The sequence below is a fragment of the Colias croceus genome, chromosome 23 (genome assembly GCF_905220415.1).
Source record: "Colias croceus chromosome 23, ilColCroc2.1".
NCBI classification, from domain to species: Eukaryota; Metazoa; Arthropoda; class Insecta; order Lepidoptera; family Pieridae; genus Colias; species Colias croceus.
Window position 1 is genome coordinate 5293248 of NC_059559.1, and position 20448 is coordinate 5313695.

At 35.5% G+C, this 20448-nt stretch overlaps 1 protein-coding gene across 2 annotated transcripts in view; it reads right to left on the reverse strand.

Moving 5' to 3' along the window:
• The window catches only part of LOC123702229 (LIM domain-binding protein 2), a 55933-nt gene extending 36191 nt beyond the window's left edge, over positions 1-19742 (reverse strand). The window contains exons 1-2 of one of the 2 annotated variants that reach the window (XM_045649915.1): positions 19388-19742; positions 6797-7182 (exon numbers count right to left, since the gene is read on the reverse strand). In XM_045649915.1, the coding sequence (XP_045505871.1) occupies positions 6797-7182; positions 19388-19414 (413 nt within the window). In that variant the 5' untranslated portion in view covers positions 19415-19742. Of the gene's footprint in view, positions 1-6796; positions 7183-19292 lie in introns of both variants that reach the window. The other variant, XM_045649916.1, reaches the window with a different exon arrangement.
• Between the last annotated feature and the right edge of the window lie 706 nt (positions 19743-20448).

Genomic DNA, 20448 nt, shown 5'->3' on the forward strand with positions numbered 1-20448 from the left:
ACATTAATAACCTTTATTAAATAAAAACCTTTCATATTTTAAAGCCTTGACTGTTCGCCTCTCTAAACATCGCAAACGAATTTACCTTCGAAAGATGTTAAAAAATAAAAATGTACCTATAATTTTGCGTATTCTGTAGTTTATTTAAATTATTTCTATTATTTCGATGTGTTCTTTTAATTTTCAAGTCTATAAAATATGTTTAAGTTGCTTTTACAAGCGCGTATAAAGCCAAATACTACCAAAACGCAAACATCATAAAAAGCGTCCAGTCTTTTTTTTATAGGAAATAAACGGCTTTTCTTATAGCGGTAACTGAAATTTCTTAATACATTGATTTGTGATCATCCGCTAATATGAAAGGCGTGAATGGTAAAATGTTTCAGGGTTCCTAAAATGTTTCAGGGTTCCTATAGTTACTGTAGTTTACTGTAACTTCAATAAATGCCTAAATCAATTTGTATGTATCTAATGGCACATTGCATGAGGTGTAAATATATACGTAATAAATAAATAGCACTAATAATTATATTATCGAACTGCACTAGCAATCAGCTTTTAGAGAAATAAATATTTAATTTTATTTCGACGTATTGAAATATTACATATTACATATATCTTAATATATATAAATCTCGTGTCACAATGTTTGTCCTCAATGGACTCCTAAACCACTTAACCGATTATAATAAAATTCACACACCATGTGCAGTTTGATCCAACTTGAGAGATAGGATAGGTTTTATCCCGGAAATCCCACGGGAAAGGGAACTATGCGGGGTTTTCTATGAAAACGCGGGCGAAGCCGCGGGCGGAAAGCTAGTATATTATAAAGGCGAAAGTTTGTATGGATGTATGGATGTTTGTTACTCTTTCACGTAAAAACTACTGAACCGATTACAATGAATTTTAGCACACATATAGAGGGTAACTTGGATTAACACATAGGATAGTTTTTATCCCGGAAATCCTACGGGAACGGGAACTATGCGGGTTTTCCTTTGCAAACGCGGGCGAAGCCGCGGGCGGAAATCTAGTATTACATACTTGTTAAAAATGTCACAAACTAGGTTAAATTTCCATTGTCTTTTGTTTAGATTTATTACGTCACTCAAATATTTCACAGTTTTATAACACAAAAGACAAAAAATTTCACACCATTTGTTTTCACATATACTTTTATTGTCTTGTCAAACTGCTTTTATTTCTTAAAAGCATTAGTTTGATTTTTTCAAATCGAAAGAAATCTTAATCATTTCTAGTTTTTATATAATACTAGCTTACCGCCCGCGGCTTCGCCCGCTTTCTCTAAAACGATTTGAGATTTAAACTATCCTATCTCTCAAGTTGGATCGAACTGCACATGGTGTGCGAATTTTATTATAATCGATTAAGTGGTTTAGGAGTCCATTGAGGACAAACATTGTGACACGAGATTTATATATTATATTAAGACTAGCTTACCGCCCGCGGCTTCGCCCGCTTTCTCTAAAACGATTTGAGATTTAAACTGTCCTATCTCTCAAGTTGGATCGAACTGCACATGGTGTGCGAATTTTATTATAATCGATTAAGTGGTTTAGGAGTCCATTGAGGACAAACATTGTGACACGAGATTTATATATTATATTAAGACTAGCTTACCGCCCGCGGCTTCGCCCGCTTTCTCTAAAACGATTTGAGATTTAAACTGTCCTATCTCTCAAGTTGGATCGAACTGCACATGGTGTGCGAATTTTATTATAATCGGTTAAGTGGTTTAGGAGTCCATTGAGGACAAACATTGTGACACGAGATTTATATATATTAGAGATAAATAGGTACTATACAAAACTAGCTGTGCCCCGCGGTTTCACTAGAATTATTCCGCTCCTACTGGTCCAAGCGTGATTATAATTTATACTAAGTATATAGCCTACATCCAGCCTTCCTCGGTAAATGGACTATCGAACAGTGAAATAATTTTTCAAATCGGACCCGGGATTCCTGAGATTAGCGACGACTGCCTATGAAGAATAGATGTAGTCCGACTCTCCGATCTACCCAATGGGCATACAAAATTTCACCAGAATCGGTCAAGCCGTTCCGGAGGAGAATAATTTCAAACTCCGCGACACGAAAATGTTTTATATTAGGTAAGTGGATTTAAATCAATATAGGTATGTAGTATGATTTTGATTATATATTTTTTGTAAATAAAATACTGCCAATATCCGCTCATTTCACATTATTTTTTATCATCACGTCAAACAGCTTTCTGAGCTTGTGGTGTTGCATTTTTGAATAACATTTCAAGATTTGAAGGCCTAATCTTTTTTATTCAATTTCCAAAAAAAAAAAATCGACTTAAAGTTGATCTCATGGGATTTACAGTTTATAACACGTAGGTAGTCTTACTTACATATGTGATCTACTTGCGTCTTACGAACGTCATTTTTTTTTAATTAATAAATACTAGCTGTTGCCCGCGACTTCGTCCGCGATTAGGTCGTTTTTCGTCATTCGTCGTTTAAAAAAAATACGTGACACTTTATTTTAAAATTTTCTTAATTATTGTCTCTTATAAAATTTAACTACATTAAAATTGAACACTCTGATAAGAAAATCTTAAAATCTGAAGAAAACATGAATGTGGTTTAAATTCTACATTACTTAGTATCAAATAATAATCTAAATTAAATGTAGATTAACAGTTTGAGCACACCATTATAGAATATGTACCTAAGTATTAAATTACGTTAGTTTACATAGTAACTTTACTAAAAACACGATGACTATCTTTCGCGCTCGATACCACAAACTAAGCATGTTTGTGGTACGTGGCCCGCGTCACTTGACCCCCCGCGAGTTCCCCTCCGTTGCTATGCGAAAATACATTCGTCGCCCTACTGTAGGAAAAATTGTAATACTGTGGCCTGGGCGTTATAACACGTCCAGGGAGTTCCTGAGTGCCGATATCACCATCTTGAGGAAAAGCTTCTAATGTCGATTTAAAACTGCATACATACGAATTAACCTGTTCTAAAATTGTGAAATGAGTTCAGTTTTAAATTTGAGAAATATTGATTTCTTGTATTCCACTATTCGTTGTAGTCGAATACAAAATATATTTAAACAAACTTAGCTTGGCCTTCAGGCAAAAGGGATCCTATCAAATGGTAAACTTGACCTTGTATCTTAAAAGTAAGCATGAACGGATCTTCTGATAATTATTGAGCACCAAAGGATCATTTGAAACGCACTACTATAAGAGCGAATATTGTCTAATAACAGTTTACATTGCACCACAGAATACATAATAGTAGCTAATTGCACAGTATGTTCCTCTAAGAGTAGTGATTTTGTGAAAGGTTCCGGTGTATCTTCAAACGAAAGCCGACTCGCCTTACTACACTATAAAGCATTACAAAAAGAACATACTACGTTAATATCGCCTATACAAAAAATGATGAATGAATGTTACAATATACTTTGACTGTTAGTTAAAGTTTATTTTTACTAACAACATGTAAATGAAGAAGAAATAATAATTACCAACGAACTAACCTTTTCTATAATACTTAACACGGCACATTTTTCAAATTATCTTGCTCAACTCTACTAAAAAATTTGAGGGTTTTGTTGGAACTTTAATATGTAAAAACTATGATATATCTAAACTACGGTACAACTTGCATGCGGAAATGCTCATTACAATTGTGAATCTAAAGAATAATTACTAACATACTGTTCAATTTTATTGAGCTGATGAATATCTTTTGCCTGGAAGAAATCACCGTCGCCTAATAAATATAATGTGTTTTCTTATAAAACCGTTACATAATTTATTTTATCTACTTAAATAATGAAAATGATATATTTATAAAATATAAAACATATTATGTAAAATGATTAAAAATAAATAAATGAAGCAACTACGATTCAAAGAAAACATCTTTTTCAGTGTGAAAATGCTCTAAGCAATCCTGGATGATGAACTGTATATCATGTACCTACTCTGATCCCAGTACGGTCGGTACGTCGATAGCCATAACGATAAATATTATAATCAGATAAACGCAAAGTCAAAATAAAAACATTACTTGTAAAGTTGTGAGTGCAAAATTTACGTTTCATTTGGCAATAAAAATTTTTTCGGTACTAAAACGTAATAGTTTGATATGTGGTTGGCTGCCCCTCCTCTCCTTCCTGAAAAATATCCTCCAAAATTTCCCGAGATACTTCCAATGATTGAACCATTGGACGTTGGACATTAACTTCAGTCAAAAATTGACGAAGCGGATGATTACTAATTTCCACTTAATCCTCGCTGCTACTGTCTTTATCATCAAATCATCAATTTTCAAGTGGTGTAGTAAAAATATCAGCAGAAATCGTCTTCCAAAGGCGATATAATTTTATTAGCATTGAATCTGTAAATAAAAAAATCAAAAGTTAACTGTAAATCTATAAAAAAAACTACTTACAAATAAAATTTTATCAAAAACCCAATTCACCTCAAAATAATAAAAGAATCATTCATTTCATTTCATTTCATTTCATTTCAATAAATACCTGTAAGTAACAACTTACCTTTTGTGGGAACGCATGATGGTGAAAATTCACAAAACACGAAGATTGCATTTGATATTTTTGGTTTTATGGCATTAAATTGCTTTATAATTAATATCACTACATAGTATGAAAAAAGTCGCTTTCTGTGTCCCTATGTCCCTTTGTATGCTTAAATCTTTAAAACTTCGCAACAGATTTTGATGCGGTTTTTTTAATAGATAGACTGATTCAAGAGGAAGGTTTTAGTACATAATTTATTAGGTTTTAGACAAAGCGGACGAAGCCGCGGGCGGTAAGCTAGTAAATTTATAAAACACGAAGATTTTTAAAATTGTAACTAATGAACACAACAATATATTATTATACTCTTTGGAACACAATCATTAGATTAACTGTAGATAATGGTGTCTATTTTTACTTAAAATAATAAACATCTACCCTCACTTTAAAAAAATGTAGTTTATTATTTACACGAAATATATCTTATAGGGAACGGAAGATATGGGTTAAAGAGTTAAATAAATAAATAACATAATTAAATTTAAATTATTAATTTTTAACATTGTGTTCAGTAGTGTTAACATGTAAATTGATTTGATTTTTACGAAATCTCATAGATGGCGCTGTTACAAAATTAACATTATACAACATACATTCTTTAAGCTATGTTTCTCTTCCCAAGTTACTTAAATGGCATAATTTTTATAGTGTCAATATAGATATTGTCAAACAACATTTATATATGCGTCATTTGATTATTAATTTCCAATAGTTAACGTGTAAATTGATTTGATTTTTATAACATTTAATAGATGGCGCTGTTTCTAATTTGTCTTTATACTACTAAATTCATTAAACTGTTTCTCTGCCCAAATTACGTAAATGACATAGTTTTTATTTTGTAAAGCTAGATAATAGCATGGCTTACTCGAAACCAACATTTAAACATGAGTCTTTAGATTGTACGCTGTCGTAATACACGGAATACGTAAGAAAAATAAAGGTTCACAGCTCCTCCCCCGTAGGTGATAGCTTGATAATATGTAGCCTATAGCCTCACCCGACCTGTTAGTAATATTCATGCAAAATTTGAAGTCAATCTATGCAGTACTTTTCGAGATTAGCTCGGACAAACATACAGACAAACAGACAAACAGACAAACAGACAAACAGACAAACAGACAAAAATTCTAAAAACTATGTTTTTGGCTTCTATATCGATTATAGATCACGGCCCAGGTATTCTTTTAAAAAAATATTCAATGTACAGTTTTGACTTTCCTACGATTTTATTATATGTATAGATAAATATATTATGTACCTAGTATCTCTATTTATTTTCTATCTTACACATAAATGTCGAGGAAAAAACATTTATTTCAACACTTTCAGATCTTTCGAAGATCACGATTTAATTCAATGTTTAATCGTAATTGGTATGATGCATTACCACAAAAAAAATGTGTGCGTGTACTAGTGTACACATGTAAGAAGTGAAACTTCTTTATGACCTTATTTTTCAAAAAATAATTTACTATAATATGCAACTTTACAGAAATACGGTCGAATCACGCGTGGTAGGAATAAGAAAAAGATGGCGCGCAACGGAAAAATGTTACACTAAATTTTTTTCCAACCCCGATAAAGAAGTTTCACGAACGACGACGAATTGATATAAGCTGTTTTACTACGTATTACAACAAACGCATAACTTTTCTCCCGCGGCTTCGCTCGATTATTTCACGTTATCGTATGCCACTTCAAGGGGAAATACCATATCTTACATTTTACAACAATAATATTTGAAAAACAAATAGTTCAATACTATTATATACTCCTACACGGTTCCATCTATTTATATGTATCCAATTTTAGATGAATCTATTCAGCGTAGTGGAGGTAAGTGACATCTGACATACAGAGTAACTTTCGCGGTTCTTTTAAATATTATTCAGTATTGACAAATTTACTTTGATAGTGTAGTTTAAAGTAGTGTAGTTTTTAAATGTAATGTTTGCGTAGGTACGTTCAGCATGTTGACGCAGAAATAAACTAAATAGAACACCATATTTTTTAAATTTCTTCTTAATACATACTTATAAGTTATAACTATGGATATCGTCTAAGCTATATTATTCTTGTCTAATAAATATAGGTAATTAGTCGTCCGTTTAGCGGATGATTCAAATATTCGTCCGATTATCGGAAGACTAGCAACAACCATAATACAAACATCACGTACCTGTCAACAGGCGGCGGCAGGGGCGCCATCATGTGCGGGTGCGGCGGCATCGGGTGCGGCGGGTGCGGGTGGAACGGGGACCCGGGCGGCGCGAACCCGGGCCCGAAGTGCGGCTGGCTCGGCGGCGGGCCCGGCGGGAACCCGCCGCCGGACCCCGGCCGGGCCGACGGGCTGCCGAACGGGCCCGCCGTCGCGTAGGGCCCCGCGAACCCGGGCCCCGGGCCGGGCGTGGACGGCGCGGGGGACGCCGCGAACGCGGGGCCCGCGGGGGAGCCCGCGGGGGGCGCGAACGAGGGGAACGGCGGCTCACTCGACTTCCACGCGGCCGGCACGCCGCCGCCCGCCTCGTCCAGCGCGGGCACGCGCCGCTGTAGGCCCACCGACATCTGCACAGAGGCGCTCGTCACTTCCGAGTCACCGCACTGGTAGCTGAACCGCACTACAACTTGGCAGTGTGTGTATGGTATTTAGCTATGGTTCTAGAAGCTGATGTGTGTAAGGTGGTAGCGTGTGTGTGTGTGTGTGTGTGTGTGTGTGTGTGTAGTTGCAATCGCTTTTGGTTCTAGAAGCTGTGTCTTTGAGGTGGCATACGCTTCGCCATGGCTTCGCATTGTTCCTACAAGTTTATTGTGTGTGTTATGTTGCATCACAAAATCTGTTCTAGAAGGTGATTGTATGTGTCATGTCACAAGTTGCATTTGCTTTCGATTCTAAATGTTGATCGTGAGTATGTGTGTTACATGGCATAGGCCATATTTCCAGCAGTTGTGTGTGTGTGTGTGGTGGCATTTGCCATCGGCATTATAAGTAAAAAGAGCGTGAGTGTGTGTGCAGTTGCATTTGGTTTTGGTTCTAGAAATTTGTGTGTGAAATAACATTTTTTTTTTTTTTTTTTTTTTTTATATAGTTAAGCGGGCAAACGAGCAGGCAGGTCACCTGATGGAAAGTGATGCCCGCCGCCCATAAGCATTCGCGTTGTCAGGGGCACCGCGAATGTGTTGCCGGCCTTTAAGAAATTTATATGCCCTTTTTTTGAAGGTCTCCTTGTCAAAGATGTTTGGAAACACCTCAGATGGTAATTCATTCCACAACGATGTTGTTCTTGGCAAAAAATTCCGGGAGAATCGCACTGTAGTAGATCATTCGCCAAGCTTGTAGATCTCGTGTAAGAATCCAGTTATTCTGTATATATTTGTAGGTATGTGTGTGTGTTTATGAGGAATTCTCTTCTGATTGATAATGCATAGATATGTGCTGAAGTGGCATATCTTTATTCCTAGAAGCTAATCGTGCGTATTCTGGACTTTGGGTAATTCACATTTCTAAGATCTGTTAGTGTGTGTGTGTTAATGTAGCATTCAAAATTGTTTATGTGTGTGTTCTACTAACATATACAGAGGCTGTATAGTAAAAGATGTGATACCATTAGTGGATTACTATCCGGCCCTTATATTATTTTTTAAACGATAGGGAATGTTGTTATATCAATGCAGATCAAAAAACTATACCATTTTTAATGACTATACGGGTAACTTAGATTTCATAAGTGAACTTTGTTTTACGATCAACTTTTATAAACAAGTTATCAATTGCGTTATGTATATCATTTCAAGATACTTAGAGGCAGCGCGCACAAGCAACTTTTGTCTCCGCAACTATTTTGTCTCTCCCACCTATGGGCTAGTATGAAAGTGTACGCACGTAGCGACGCAACTCCCCATAGAGTTGATGGGAGAGACAAAATAGTTGCGGAGACAAAAGTTGCTCTTGCGCACTAGCTCTTACATTTTATGTCAAGACCGACTAGGACTGTGGTCTGTGATGTTCAACGTTTCATATTTTTGATAGAGAAACAAATTCTATAGTTAATTCCAGTTTGGTTGATGATAAATTTACCTACTTTTTTATCTTAGACTAGCTGCTCCGCGCGGTTTCACCCCCGTGGCTCCACCCCTGGTGGTCGTAGCGTGATGATATATAGCCTATAACCTTCCTCGATAAAATGGGCTATCTAACACCGAAAGAATTTTTCAAATCGGACAAGTAGTTCCCGAGATTGGCGCGTTCAAACAAACAAACAAACAAACAAACTCTTCAGCTTTACAATATTAGTATGGATTTAAAACTTCCTAATTGTGGACCGTTTTTAACACAAATGAAATAACAGTTAACTTTATAGGATTACACAATGACCACTCGACCATTGTATATTCGCAATTTGCTAATCACATAATAAATTATATGCAATATCAACAAGCACTTGTTATAGAACAGAGTAATGAAGTACAGAGACTACGAAATATTACCATCACCAGTTAACACAGAGTAATGAAGAACAGAGACTACAAAATATTATCATCATCGACCTATTTCGTTCCCACTGTACGGACACGGGCCTCCTATGAGGATCCACGCTGGCCAAGTGGTTGGCTCGGTAGATGTCACATATCTACCTAATAATATTATAAAGCTGAAGAGTTTGTTTGTTTGTTTGAACGTGCTATAATCTCAGGAGCTATGGGTCCAATTTTAAAAATTATTTCGGTGTTAAATAGTCTATTTATTGATTATTGAGTATGGCCATATAAGGCTACATATTATATTATGTATAGATCCAAGTATCCAGAAAGAAAATTTTAATTTTAATATTTATTAAAATTATTAATTAATAATTTAATAGATAGAAGATAGGTACTAAAATGACATTTAGAAGTGAAAAGGTTGCTTTTTAAAGTTAACCTAAACTTTAAACCAAAGCTGTTAAAAAGGTAGATTTTTGCGTAATATTATGTGATATTAGATTCAGTAAAATTATTAATAGTCATACATACAAATTACAAAATACGAATTAACAAAAATTCACAACATATTTTTGCTCTGTACATTCATTACTCTGTGCTTAAAGAAATTTAGCATAGTTACGAAATGTTTAGCATAGTTAGCAACCTTTAAATAGATGCAATGTCTATTTATAATGCATGCAATAAAACAATTTGTCTGTATGTTGGTCATATTTAAACATTTCCCTTGTTCATTCAACCAACCAAATTGCTGAACCGATTTTAATAAATTTTGTCATAGACACAAACTTAAAAAGTAATTGAATTTTCTTATGGGATATTCTCGTCGTAATTTAAATTTACGCTTTTCCATGTTAATAATTCATTAAACATCGATTCAGCAATTTATTCGTGATTGAGTAACATCCTTAAAAACTGTAATATATTTTAGTACAGCATGCAATAATTAATTTTCGTAATTCTTACGACGCATATAATTGTTAAGGAAATATTTTAATTTCGTTGCTTAGAGCAAATTTTTTATTCGTTTGTTAAATCACTAGTCACTACATACCTTTACCTAGTATAAAACAAAGCCGTTTTCTCTGTCCCTTTGTTGCTTGAATCTTTAAAACTACGCATCGGATTTTAATGCAGTTTTTTTTAATAGATAGAGTGATTCAAGAGGAAGGTTTTAGTATATAATTTATTAGGTTTTAGACCAAGCGGGCGAAGCCGCGGGATGTAAGCTAGTTAAATATAAAAAAAATATATAACTGCCGAATTGATAACCTCTTCCTCTTTTTTTGAAGTCGGTTACTACTTACGGAACTTTTATTCATATAACTTTTACATTATAACTGCCTTAGATTACAAAATAAAAGATTTAATTTGTAATCTAAAATAATTGCATGATTTTAGATTTTTTTTACAGAGATAGCTCAAGACCTGAATAAGGACAGGATAGGTTTTATCCCGAAAATCCCACGGGAACGGGAACTATGCGAGTTTTTCTTGAAACCGCTGGCGGAAAGCTAGTCTTTCTAATACCTATTATAAATCCTATCCTATTAATTTTAATCTATACATATAATAAATCTGTAGAAGGGTCAATTCTGTACATTGAAAATATTGAAAAAATAAATACCAGGGTGTGTTACTGGATCGATACCAAACCCAAATATGTGATTAAATCAATTTTTGTCTGTCTGTCTTTCTGTCTGTCTGTCTGTCTGTATTTGAAGGCATCACGTAAAAACTAACGGTTCGATTTCGATGAAACTTTGTATAATTATACCTTATTATCCTGGGCATAAAATAGGATACTTTTTATCCCGGAAAAATACGTAGAAAAAAAATAAATCTTAACTTTTCCGCGCGGACGGAAGCTAGTTAATATTATAAATGCGAAAGTTTGTGATGATGGATGTGTATGTTTGTAACACTTTCACGCAAATACTACTGAACCGATTACAATGAAATTTAGCATACATATAGAGGGTAACTTTTATTAACACATAGGATAGGTTTTATCCCGGAAATCTCTCGGGTCGAGAACTATGCGTGTTTTTCTTTGACTACGCGAAGCTACGGGCGGAAAGCTAGTCAACTAATACAATAATATTAACACTAATTTATAAATTTACTAGCTTACCGCCCGCGGCTTCGCCCGCTTTGTCTAAAACCTAATAAATTATATACTAAAACCTTCCTCTTGAATCCTCCATCTATTAAAATAAACCGGATCTAAACCCGTTGCGTAGTTTTAAAGATTTAAGCATACAAAGGGACATAGGGACAGAAAAAGCGACTTTGTTTTATACTATGTAGTGATGATGAAGAATAGAAAAATTTTCTATCTAATTTTTCGTACTTTCAGTACAGAAACCAACAAAACCTCAATTTTTAAACTCGGTTACACTTGCCAAAACAGGTTACATCCACATGGGCTATTGTTGCCCGTTTACTGCTCAGGTAAAAAGATGACCATTTTTTTACCTTGACCCTTGAGTGACGTCACCTTGAGGACATTCTGTATGCAAGTGCGGATGTATACCTAGTTAGTTTTATTTCCATAATCACTTACTACTATGTATTAATATCTTCTTCTTTTATATATATAAAAATGAATCGCAAAATGTGTTGGTAAGCGCATAAAGCTGGGTATCGACTTCGCGCTCCTGGCGCGCGCGTCATGAATGACCGCGCCGAGAGTGCGTTCCGCGGAGCGCGTTCCAAATAATTGAAGTATATCAACTAAGCGCGCCTGGCGCGCGTGGCAACCGTTCCAGTGTTTGACCGTTCATCATGGAAGCCAGTCGTGTACGAGCAGCAGCAGCTTTTGTAATTATACACAGCATAATAAGAAAGAAAAAACAGAAACGAAAAGTGCGTTGGTGGATAAAAGATCTGTACCGAAAAAGAATGCAGTATGGAGTGCCACTTATAAGAGATATGCAGTTCGAAGTGATAGAAGACACAATAAAAAAATTCACTTCACTTTGGTTATCCATAATTATTACTCGGAGCGCAACAAACACAAAAAATACGACAAACCCGTCTCCATTGGCGCGCGCGCCACGATTGATGCGCGGTAAAAAACCGACACCCGACGGAACGGACCGCTCCGCGTTCGACCGCTCCAACGAACATTTTGGCGCGCGTTCCAAACTGGTATCCATTTCACGCGGCTGGAGCGCGCGCCAATGTTCGATCTCTTGGAGCGCGAAGTCGATACTCACCTTAACTCGAGAACGGCTGAACCGATTTCGATAATTCTTTTTTTATTATATTCCTTGAAGTACGAGGATGGTTCTTATGTAGAGAAAACGTAAATATGTACCACGGGCGAAGCCGGGGCGGACAGCTAGTTAAATATAATAATATTATAAAGAGGAAAGGTTTGTAATTATGTATGTATGTATGGTTTTAACACATAAACTACTGGACCGATTTCAAAAATTCTTTCACCATTAGAAAGCTGCATCTTCACTGAGCAACATAGGCTAGGTTTTATCCATGAAATCCCACGGTAACTGCGGGTTTTTCTTTCAAAACGCGGGCAAAGCCGCAGGCCGAAAGCTAGTGTATTAATAATGCGAAAGTTTGTGATGTATGTATGTTTGTCTTTCACGAGAACGACTGTCAGTCTATCCCTATATGTTATGATGATCTTGAAAACGACGAATCGAATTTTGATACGGTTTTTCTGGCTTTAGTTCTCGAAAAAGATTTTAGTGTAAATTTTTTTAAATATGTATAAGATAAAGCAGGCAAAGTCGTAGGTGGAGGGCTAGTCTAGATCTATAAGTGGGGACTGGTTAATTCGTTACATACAAAAATATTAATCTTTGCTCTTAAAAGATATAAGTGAAGAAGTATAGAATTATAGAATATAGGTAGGTATAGATTGAACATTAATCCTGTTTTAAATCCGTTTAAATACCTTCGTTTTCTATAGTAGAATGCAATAAAAATATTGTAAAATATTTTGTGTAAGTACTTAAATGAAATGTATTGAATAATTAGCGACTAATAATTGACGAAAATATTATGTTTATACGTTTAGAAGACAGTAATTTCACGCGATCTAGTAGATCTAGGTTAAAAGGAGTTAAGTCTAGAAAAATCTGTTCGCGGTCACCGATTTTAAATACCTACTTGGCTAGAAGAAAGTTTAACTATATCTTCTTTTATAACAGATCTATCTAAGAATACGTTACAATTAAAATGTCCATAATAACGACGACATTAATGCGAACAATAATGATAATGAAATCTATACTAATACATAGATAGCGTTTAGCTACTATTATGTATTCTGTGCTAATACTATAAAGCTGAAGAGTTTGTTTGTTTGTTTGAACTCAGCAACTACTGGTCCGATTTGAAAAATTATTTCGGTGTTAGATAGCCCATTTATCGAGGAAGGCTAAAGGCTATTATCATCACGCTAAGACCAACAGGAGCGGAGTTTCGTATAAAAAAATATAATCCATACTAATATTATAAATGTGAAAGTAACTCTGTCTGTCTGTCTGTCTGTTACTCAATCACGCCTAAACTACTGAATCAATTTTCATGAAATTTGGTATGGGGATATTTTGATACCCGAGAAAGGACATAGGCTACTTTTTATCCCGGGAAAATGTCGCAGTCCCACGGGAACGGAAACTATGCGGGTTTTTCTTTCAAAACGCGGGCGAAGCCGCGGGCGGAAAGCTAGTAACCAATAAATTCTTTCTATTTTAAACCAGGTTAAAATTAAACCGCGTTTAAAACCCGTTAATATTTCGTCTCGAGAACTACAAGTAACAATAACACAGTTGAAAGAAAACAAGTTTCTCGCCCAACTACTGTCGATTCTATATTATTTTTTTGGTTTCACCTAGGTACCTACGTTCCTTGCTAGCCTTTTATTGTAAACTAGCTGTGCCGCGCGTTTTTACCCGCATTGCTCAGCTCCTATTGGTCTTAGTGAGATGATACGTAGCCTATATATAATATGTTGACCCGACCTGTATGTAATATTTAGGGTTGTAACGGAACTCCGCCTCCGCCTCCGTTACTGCGGAACTTCCGCAAAGAATTTAACCTCCGCCTCCGCATCCGCCTCCGCAAAATTTATGCGGAGTCATATCGGAAGTTCATTTACGATCACAAACAACGTGCAAGGAGCGACGCTAGGTGACACGGCCGCTCGGCTGCGTGTTTTCAAGTGAAATGGCCAAGCGGGTGGTGGGAGTGTGAGTGAATGAATAACAGGAATCAACTTGTCAAAGCGTTCGTTCGTCAAGGAAGATCCCTTATTGTGGTGGAGATATAACATCTATACTAATATTATAAAGCTGAAGAGTTTGTTTGTTTGTTTGTTTGAACGCACTAATCTCGGGAACTACTGGTCCGATTTGAAAAATTCTTTCGGTGTTAGATAGCCCATTTATCGAGGAAGGTTATAGGCTATATTTCATCACGCTACGGGCAACAGGAGTGGAGCCACGGGGGTGAAACCGCGCGGAACAGCTAGTTAAATATAAAGTTTTTGCTCCCATAGTTCGCATTTACTTATCGGCGCCACCAAGTTCAGTGCCAAGCGAACAGTTATTTAGTGCTGCTGGTTTAATTTACGAACCCTTGAGAAACCGCTTAGAAGACGAAAAAGCCGCAAAGCTTTTGTTCGTAAAATATAATTTGCCTCTTGTCAATTTTGATTACTAAGATGAATCATGTACATGTATGTACAATTGTACACATTATATATAACTAGTGGTCCACCCCAGCTTCGCCCGTGGTACATATTTCACAATAAAAGGTAGCCTATGTCCTTTCTCGGGTATCAAAATATCTCCATACCAAATTCCATGCAAATTGGTTCAGTAATCAGTAGTTTAGGCGTGATTGAGTAACAGACAGACAGACAGAGTTACTTTCGAATTTACAATATTAGTATGGATATAAATAAATGTTGCTGACTTTATTAATCATAAATTTATTTATATTTTCCCAACAAATTACACCTCCGCCTCCGCATCCGTTAACCTCCGTATCCGCGGAGGCGAACCTCTTCACCTCCGCATCCGCCTCCGCCTCCGCTAAGTAGGCCTCCGTTACAACCCTAGTAATATTCATGCAAATTTGAAGTAAATTCATGCAGTTCTTTTTTAGTTTAGCCCGGACATACAAACTAAAAGTCTAAAAACTATATTTTTGGCTTCGATATAGACTGTCGAAAGAGTAACATACATAGTACGTTCATCCATCCTCACAAACTTTCGCATTTATAATAATAGTTGGAAGGATAGGACATAAAACAAAAAATGTAATTAAACCATAGACTTCCCTATAATCTCTATAACAATAATAATAATTACAAGTACATTTACACCATCCAGCTACCCACGCTATGACGTCATCAACCCCATCACGTTGAAAAGAAATGTGACGTCACGGCACTCGGGATTCGGGACCGCGTGCTGTCGGTTTCACAATTACTTCGAGTTTTGTTCACTTCTAATTTGTAACTGATTTCAAAATGTTTATTTTGTATGTGCGTTACTCGGTTACTCGAAAACGCCTGGACCTATTTTTAATTTGATTTTTGCATATCATTCAATTCACCATCAATTTATTTTTTTATAGGATATAGGTAGACAATTTTCCTGCTTAACAGATCCTGAGATTATTAACAAGTGATGCCTACTTCTTTTAGTTTTCTAGGATGCATATCAGTCTATGCTTTTTTGATAGATATTCTTTATCTAGGTAGTTGGTATCTAGTTGGTACTAAAAATTGTTTTATTTTTCGAGTCCTTACCTACCTTACATGTTTTTAATTTTTATGTACATAATGTTGGTACCTAGGTAGGGTAATTGCGCCTGTTCGCGTCCACCTGCCTATTCGCGTCCATTTTGCGGACATATTTTAGAAAATTCACGAAAATAAGTATACTTTAAGTAAAATTATTGTAACAAGAAAAATTTTCGATAATACCTCAATGTATAAGAGACATGCACACATATTCAAAATATGCCTGCGGACCGCCTATCCTATTAAAAAAAATTATTTAATTTTGGCTATTAAACGAGAGAGCTAAAACGCGCGGGATTTTGAGAAAAAGAATAGTGCGCAGCGCCGCGCTTGACGGTAAGTATCTTATTGATAAAAATATGTGAATTTTTGAATATGTAACTGTTTCTTTACTTTGCTAACAAAACATGGAATAGTATGGATTATAAATCAACTTATTTCTTTTACAATTAATAGCAAAAATAAGGTGGACGCGAATTACTACACCGAATTTGTACAACTTCCATTTTGCGTCCACGGTGGGCGCAAACTATAACCCTTAGTGCATAACAATAGAACATATTGCGTCCACATTGTTTTTCATTACGTAGCAATGAATTGTTTGTTAAAATATGTAATTTAAAATAGATTGTAAATTTTTGACTAAGACCACATTCAAATTAGCAAATTTTTATGCTATTTTTTACTTTGATATCCGTCCGTCTGTATGTCCGTCTGCTGGTCTGTCTTTCTGTCAAAACCCTTTTTCTCAGTAACGCGTGGAGGTATAAAGCTGAAATTTATATTGAATACTGAAATCTACGGTCCCTTGAAGCAGTGAAAAAATCAAACTTAGAAGCCAAAGCAATCAAAAGATACAGCCGTTTATGCTGAAAATTTTCGCAAATTTCGACATTTGCAAGGGAATCAAAACCTACAGGGTACTTTACGTGAATACAGCCACTTGAAGTTTGGTACGAAGCAACGTCTTATAGCACAAATAAGGGAAACATTGAAAAAATAATCATTTACAGTTAAAACATATGAAAAAAACAGGATAATACGGAACCCTCAGTGTGCGAGTCCCACTCGCATTTGGCCGGTTTTTATTAAATAACTATATTCGTAAATAAATAATTTATTAAAATCTAATTTTTATTTGCATTTATCTGATAAAATATCACCCAATACACTCTTAATTCCTTTTCTAAGCTGGTGGACGCGAACTGGTCCACGGGTGGACGCAAACTGGAATTTTTGGACGCGCACTGGGTAAAACGCCTAATTCTGCTATTTGTCTAGATAAATAAAAACCACATGATATTTCCAAGACAATTGAAAGTAAATCTTAAAATAGACTATTTAACGAACATGTTACATAAATTTTGCGTTGAAATTTGTTCTGAAACATTTTTATTTTCTCCTTCAAACTTTCCAACTGCACTAAGTGGACGCGAACAGGCGCAATGACCCTATGTTCTTTAACTATTTCTTTGAATCATGGATCACTTGAGAGTTCAGAGACCGTGATGGATGATATATTCGTCTATATTGTGGCTTATAAAAAGATGGCCGATAGTAATTAGTACCTAGTTACAATTATATTTATGAAAAATTGTCTCTGATCGGATTGTGGAGTAAACATTCATTTATGTTTTATACATTAAACTCAGTGTTTTAAAAATACCATGTCGTAAAAAACATAACCCTCTTTCGGGCGTGGTCGGTTCTAATCGAAAAGCTTGTCTAGGTACCTATGCCTAGATGGAATTCATGATTTATCTTTTTTGGTTTAAGCAGTCTGTAGATTTGCTATTTTCTAGTAAATGTATAAACAGTGGCTTTAACACTGACAGAATCAGTAATCCTAAAAAATATTCGCCAAATGTAAACGTAAAACTCGAGAACGGCTCAACCAATTCGGCTATTTTTTAGCTTCGTTTTTTTCCGGCCACGTTTTTGTAAGACACAAAGGTTCTTAGAGAGAAAACACAATAAGGGGGCAATAGGGCAGAAGCAGAACAATTACATTTTTGATTAATTATACTAATATGTCTTATGCATTGATTTCTAATTTACTGGGATTAAGCTTATGCTATCTATCCATACAAACAAACTAGGTAATACCTATATAAGTACATAATACGAAAGTTTGTGCGATATTGCGATTTATATGATGGTTTCACTCAAAAACTGCTGAACCGTTTCGGATAAAAATTTTCACACATGTGTGAAAACAACATGGACGAACTTATTCACCATGACGAAAACAGGTTATTTTATACTAACATTACAAGTGCTAAATTAACTGTGAGCTTCTTCTCAAGTGCTTAACAAATTATGATAAAATCTGGTCGTTAGATAGATCGTATCTTTAAACGAGTTATATTTGTAGGTATCTTCCTAAAAAAAATATTAATGGTAAATGAGGTGAATTCACTTATATGAAAAATCGCTTTTTCTAATTCCCATACAAAATGTTGATACCTAGCCACCTAGGTAGGTAGTATGAACACGAATATGCCATTGCACCACATACACACCCACACACACATACATGTACACACGAATTGTTACACATAGTTACATGTCAACAGTAGATACCTAGGTAGGTAGGTATAAAAAAGCTGAATCTATGCCAATTTTAAGTCAAAAGTAATTAATAGTAAGCAAGCTGCTAAGCTAGGAGAATTTCATCAAAACGAGTTCGTTATTTTGTTGACGATCTTCGAACATACATACATTACCTATGTACCTAGTTACCTTAGGTAGGTACCAATATTTCGTGAGTGCTTAGGTAAGTAAAATGTCGATATACTTACACCAAACCTTACAAATTCGAATTTATGTATGTTTGTTTACTTAATCCTAACGGTACTTAGTCTTTATTTCACATGTTTTTAAAATGTTAAAATAAATAACATACATAAAATCATACCACATTACTATCTCAAATCATACCTTCTAAAAACAACTGAACACGATAGGAATAAACAGACAGTAATGAAATTTTTATTTATATACTAGGTAGGTATCGATGGATGGAACTTTGGATGCCTTTGCCGTGGTTTTCATTTAATTATAGAGAACATAAATTTAACCTACAGAGGGTATATAAAAGTCAGAGTGATGTTAAAACAAAAACGATACGAATATAAGTTTTAATTTTCTATACGATTAATTATTTGCTAGTAACAGTCACTAAAATCTAGGTTCAAAAACAAGAATATCAACTTGAATGCATCGCTAACAACGTTTGTAACCGAACGTTCGATTTCAAATCGTAAAAATAAAAACAAATACACATTAGGTATAACCTATAAAAAGATCGATACAACAACATTCCCTCCAAAAAAACTGGCCGCATAAAAAAGGGGTTAGGGACCTGTTCGGATAGAAAAAAAAGCGTACGAGGGATGGACCTCCGTACCTCCGTGGTTCGTTCAGCCACCCCAAACGAATAGAATCGACGAGGGTGGGACACCCCGCATTTTGAAATCAAAATCACTCGGTTTCACCACTTACAATGTTTCGGTTGCCTTTCTTCTTCATACGAACATTGCACGACGTGTATCCATTTAACTATTTTAAACTACACAACACTGCTACTAACAATCCACTGGCTCACTGACATCAGTTGCTTTTTTTTGGTCGTCGCGTGCCGCGTAGCCGGCCGGCGGGTCAAAAACGAATACACACACGTCTTCCTTGCCACGGTGTTACACAACGTTTATTTATTAATTGTTTTACATTATTTCACTAATAAGTTTTTGAAAACAGCGTTCGTTTCATGACAGTCGCGTAGCGTCATGCATGTCGCGGTCTTTCACGGTATGTACGCGCGACCCGTGGCGCTCGATTGTACTGAATTCGAGCGTCGGGGCGGGGCGGGGGTTGCGACGTGGGGGGTGTATACTGTTGTACCGACGCGGTTGAACTACTTTATCGACCTTTTGGACAGGTGGCGTGTTATTGGTAGATTCCCTTGCAGCGCTTCCATCGCTTTTTTATATCGATTATTTAACTAAGAATCAATAAGACTGATTCCGTATAACCTGTGTTTATTACGCAAATTATTTCCATCTACAAATATTTAAAAAAAGTATTGAAAAGAGTAGCATTGGCTCGTCCAGAAATGATTTTGTATGAAGCAAGGTATGAAGGTATGAAGTGTTCCAACTTCCAAGTTGCTACAAGCAAGACACTTGTATCTTCGATTTTTTCAAATTTTGTTCCATTATCGCCATCTCTTGTTTATTTTTGGTATTTTTTTGTAAACATTTCCCAGCTCCACGTTCGGTAATCCTGTTCTATAGTTAAACAGCTGAGTTGCAGTTTGCAAAGTTTAAAATAGTGCAAGATGCTAATTATATTAACATAATGTAAAACATGCCAACTCCGTAACGATATTATAATTTATACGACATCTAACAACTTGAACGTGTGAAATGGATAAAATTAAATTCATGATTTTTTAATTTAATCTGCTGATTGAAATAAGTTCCATATTTCTACTTAGTTAAAAATAATAATCAATATTTGTGTAATAATAATTTATCTTATACAGTGTTAATTATTAATTTATA